The 4826-nt window shown below is 49.7% G+C and overlaps 1 protein-coding gene across 1 annotated transcript; it reads right to left on the reverse strand.

Annotated features, from left to right (window-relative positions):
- Window positions 1–909: 909 nt before the first annotated feature.
- Window positions 910–4327, reverse strand: LOC142469242 (histone H3-like). The gene is made up of 2 exons (XM_075576196.1): window positions 3965–4327; window positions 910–953 (listed from the first exon to the last, which is right to left on the reverse strand). The coding sequence occupies exons 1-2, from the start codon at window positions 4311–4313 to the stop codon at window positions 910–912; spliced, it is 393 nt and encodes a 130-aa protein (XP_075432311.1). The 5' UTR covers window positions 4314–4327.
- Between the last annotated feature and the right edge of the window lie 499 nt (window positions 4328–4826).

Here is a 4826-nt window from a genome sequence, read left to right on the forward strand (position 1 = left end):
CGCAAAAAAGAGAGAGAAAAGGAATCAATAAATGTTCTTAAAGTATAAAGTTTTTTATAGGGACATAAAATAAGCACAAAGACTTACAATAAAATAGGGATCTTAATGATTGCAGTTCTTATAAAGAGTGCTAATAGTGACATTACAGTACATGGTTACATAACAACCCAGACGGTGACTAATGACCTATTCATCCATTAATATATACATATTATTTGATAACTGAAATACAACTGTATAACACATCACAATTATGTTGTAAAGCTTAAACAAAATAGTTGTTTGTTACATTATTAAAATATTTACAGTAATTCATATGATGTGTATGTTACTATGATTTTTTTTTTTCTTAGAAAACATGATGTTACATACATAGAATTCTAAACTAATCATTTGCAGAACAGGTGTACTGTAATACAGGGTTTTTGAATCTCCCATTCAATAATAAATATTCATATCTGACAATTAAATACAGAGTTTAAAACCAGAGATAGAACATGAAACAGACAGAGCTCAATGCACATCCAAATAAACTTATACACAGTACAGTGCATAAATATATATGTATAGATATCTTTTTAATAAAATGGTCTTTTAGTTTAACATTTTGGCCAAAGTGTTGTAAGCCCCTGAGCCACTGCACTGCAGACCACATCTCAAGGGTCCATAACACTAATATACATTCTTAATAACCTGTGCATTACCAGGAAGAATGATTTATAATAAATCTGTAAAAATTAGTTGCATAGTTCTAAGTCTGATTGAAGCTTTTATTAACCTGTACATTACCAGGAAAATCACTCTGTATTAGATTTGTCACAATCATACTGCAAGCAGGCAAGTTCCCCTGAGAGTGGGAGATGCTATGGAGTGAGCTTTTAACCATTTAAAAGTAGGCAGGGGTGAGCTTCAAACTAGGTAGGAGACGCCACTCTCCAAACAGCTGAGACCAGCTGAACAAGAATTGTAAAACATACAGAACACCTACAAGCTCATATTACACCCCCAATATAACCACAACATATATATAAGCATATACGTGTCACAGAGGAGTGCTACTGAGCATGGCAATATATATCTAAAACCAGAGACAGAACATGAAACACAGACAGAGCTCAATGCACATCCAAATAAACTTATACACGGTACAGTGCCTAAATATATATGTGTAACCCATATTCCCCCCCCCCCAATTGCAGATAGGGTGTATGTAAGGGGATCTATATGCATTACCCAGCGTGGTGCTTTACCTGTTAGGCTCACAGGAGGCCTAAGCCTCTGCCACGGAGAGCCTGGGGCACGTATGACAATATGAATAACCTCGTACTTGGTGCAGCGCCTCCACCTGCGATGGCTCCCACCAGAGGGGGAGTGGTTCCTCGCAGGAAATATATATATCACTCCACACAACGTGTAAAACAACCAAGGACTTTACTGGCAGCAACCATAAGCATATAAACATATAACAACAGGTGTCCCTCCCTAGAGGAGACACTAACACGGCGTCGCGCAGGACGCTACCTTCACCTCCACCTCCACCGGATGATCCCACCCAGTGTCCAGTAACCCCACACAGTATTACCCCACCCTCAAGTGAGATGTATATGTGTGACTGCGCAGCCACTATGTCCCTTGTGAAGGTGATATGACTCGTTGGTGCACTTGTAGATTACCTGCCGGGCACTCCGGTGCTCGGGCCTGCCAAGGAACTTCACAAAGGATCCTGACATCGACTGTACACCGGAACTACCGTCCGGGGCGATCCCACCCGGATGGCTGATGCAGCAACAGCAAAGGTCTGAGCCCAAACCTCTGGACGGACGCGCAGCTTCTGCTGTGTCCCTAACTAGCTCTATATAGTAAGTATCCTGGGGGCTGTCCCTGACACAACTCACACTACAGGGTGACTCAGGGCTAGCTGGGGCCTTGGGGGCTGCTGGCCTAGTGCAGGGAGTCACTGACTCCTGCACCCTACCTCCTTCCCCTAGATTCTCCTGGCTCCAACTGCCTAACGTGCTCCAAGCCCGCCAAATGTACCTCTTTGATCCTGCAGGGCCATCCTCCAGCCCTATTGGCTCCCTGACGTCACATGGGGCTCTGCTGAGGCTCATGGGACTTGTAGTCCCTTCCAAGAGCCTTCCCTGGTAGGCTAGGGTTTCGCAGGCTCCCCTCACACTTGCCTTGCGCATGCGCAAGTCTGCAGGGCCGTCGGGACTCACTGCGCATGCGCGATCTATAGTAAGATGGCGGCGCATTGCTCGGGAGCCGCCGGGGACCGCCGGAGCGCCAAAACGCTCCCTGCACTGGCCCCCACCTTCCAGACGTGCCGACGGGTCCATCGAGTGACCCGCGGCAGCGGAAGAAACGAGGTAGGGGTCGCGTGGCAGCAGGCACGAACAGGGGACCTGGCTACATATGTATAGATATCTTTTGAATAAAATGGTCTTTTAGTTTAACATTTTGGATGTGCATTGAGCTCTGTCTGTGTTTCATGTTCTGTCTCTGGTTTTAATGTTTCATGTTCTGTCTCATATAGAGCCTGGATGCGCGCCAAAAAAAAAAATTGTCAGTGTGCCAAGTGGCATCACACCAATCAAACAGGAGGATTTTTTTTTTGTTTTGTTTTTTTCCAGCGCGAGCAGGGAAAATTAAAAAAAAAACATGTGCGCTTATATATATCTGTCTCTCTCACTAGGAATGTGTAATAATATATAATATATCTCCAATACATATAAAAAATACTCCAAACACCCCCAATATATATATCTAAAAATCAGACTTACCTGCAGGGGGAGGCGGGTGGCACGGCGTGACATGCGGGGGGGGTGGTGCAGAAGGGGGGGAGTGGTGGTACAGCGGGGGGCCCGGCAGCTGGTCACAGCAGTTGCCGCCGGCCCCGCTGCAGGCACCACGCCACTGCTCACGCGCGCACGTGTGCTGCGGGGGTGGGGCCGATGCTGGCCCGATGGGGTGGGGGGGTCACAGCAGTTGCCACCGGCCACAAGGCACCGGTTTCGCGATGCAGTTCCCACGCGAGCCGGGGCTCCCTCTGACGCCGGCGTGCCGGAAGCTTAACCCAGACTACTTCCGGCGCTACCACAGGGAGACACCGCAATTTTGTTTTTTTAATTAACAGGCGCCCGGCCGGCTGGGCCCCCCTGGCTCACGGGGCCAGGGACGCCAGTACCCTTTCTCCCCCGCTGTTGGCGGCCCTGATTAAGATCAATGATGTACAGCACATATATCGTAACCCAGTTTATAATTGGTATACATCATTATGCATAATGTGTCTGGCCAGGGTGAGCATCGGGGCTTGAGACGCTTGCAGAGCAAACAAAATTGAATTTGCCGCCTCCAAGCGCGTCACGTAAGCGGTTCACCTAATGAGGGCGAACCAGCTCAGTGCCGTTGTGGCCACGTCCCCAGATGAGCGTGCACCTAGCCACAAATCTCACGGCCGAGCAGGGCGCAGCGCTCGTGTGCCAGCACGCCCCGCTCCCAGGCCGCAGCTTTAGGACTCGGGCATGGTGCCTCGGGCCTCGGGCCGCGCTCCTGCTCTGCCTCGCCTGCAGAAGCTGGTGCTTTTTTGTGGCCTGACAGGTGAGGCAGTGAGCGCGCTTTGGGGGCGGGGCGAAGGCGTGGCGGGCGGGAGGCGGGGCTAGTCCCTCATCCCCATTGGATGTTTGCTGTCACGTGACCGCTCCTCCGGTCCCCTCAGCGCATATATTTAAACTTGCTTGTCGCCTGCATTTCCACACGCCTCCGCACGCATGCGGAAGCGGCTCCTAAGGCTGTGGTCCCACTAACTACTACAACGCACGCCTGTGCAATCAAGCCCCACCCACCCATTTCCTCCGGTCCCAGTTCCTACCTTGTCGCGCAACTTTCCCCAGCGGTGCGCGACAGGTATTCTGGCAGGAAGGGGAATTTGAGATTGGCATTTGCGACGGAGGCGTGGCCACGCCCCGTGCATGGATAGCGCATAGGTTGGTGTCCTCGAAGAGCCCCACCAGATAAGCCTCGCTGGCCTCCTGCAGAGCCATGACGGCCGAGCTCTGAAAGCGTAGATCAGTCTTGAAGTCCTGGGCGATCTCCCGGACCAGGCGCTGGAAGGGCAGCTTGCGGATGAGCAGCTCGGTGGACTTCTGGTAGCGGCGGATCTCCCGGAGAGCCACAGTACCGGGCCGGTAGCGGTGAGGCTTCTTCACTCCGCCGGTGGCCGGAGCGCTCTTTCTGGCAGCCTTGGTCGCTAGCTGCTTACGGGGAGCCTTTCCTCCGGTGGATTTCCGGGCGGTTTGCTTGGTCCGGGCCATCCTTTGCTGTGACAGTGATCCGATCCTAACCTAACTCTGACTAAAAATCAGGAAAAGTGCTAGGTATTTATAGAAGATGGATCGCTGCGATTGGCTGCCGAGATCGTCCTAATTAAGTTAGGATATATTTAGCGTCTGAAAGCAGGACAATGAAAAAGATGTATTGTAATAACATTAGTGTTTGCACAGATCCAGCACAGAGCTCTCTGACACGGAACATGTATTTATACCAAACATACAAAGGATCTTTAATCGGTAAAATGAGGGGTTTTCTTTCCCGGTTCTTTATTGGTTCATCTTCTTATAAAGTTTACATTGTGTTATTATAAACCCGAACACAAAGACACAAAGACAGCGGAGCAGCGCGGCTCTTTATCTTTATTTAAATTCGCGCAGTTCAGAAATCACCACACGGTGGTAGTGCTGCTCTATAAATGGGGCTTCCCTAAATGTATACTCGCTGTCACTGCTGTGTGTTATCTGATCAGTTCCTAACGTGGATCTTTGGGTTCC

The sequence above is a fragment of the Ascaphus truei genome, chromosome 18 (genome assembly GCF_040206685.1).
Source record: "Ascaphus truei isolate aAscTru1 chromosome 18, aAscTru1.hap1, whole genome shotgun sequence".
NCBI lineage: Eukaryota > Metazoa > Chordata > Amphibia > Anura > Ascaphidae > Ascaphus > Ascaphus truei.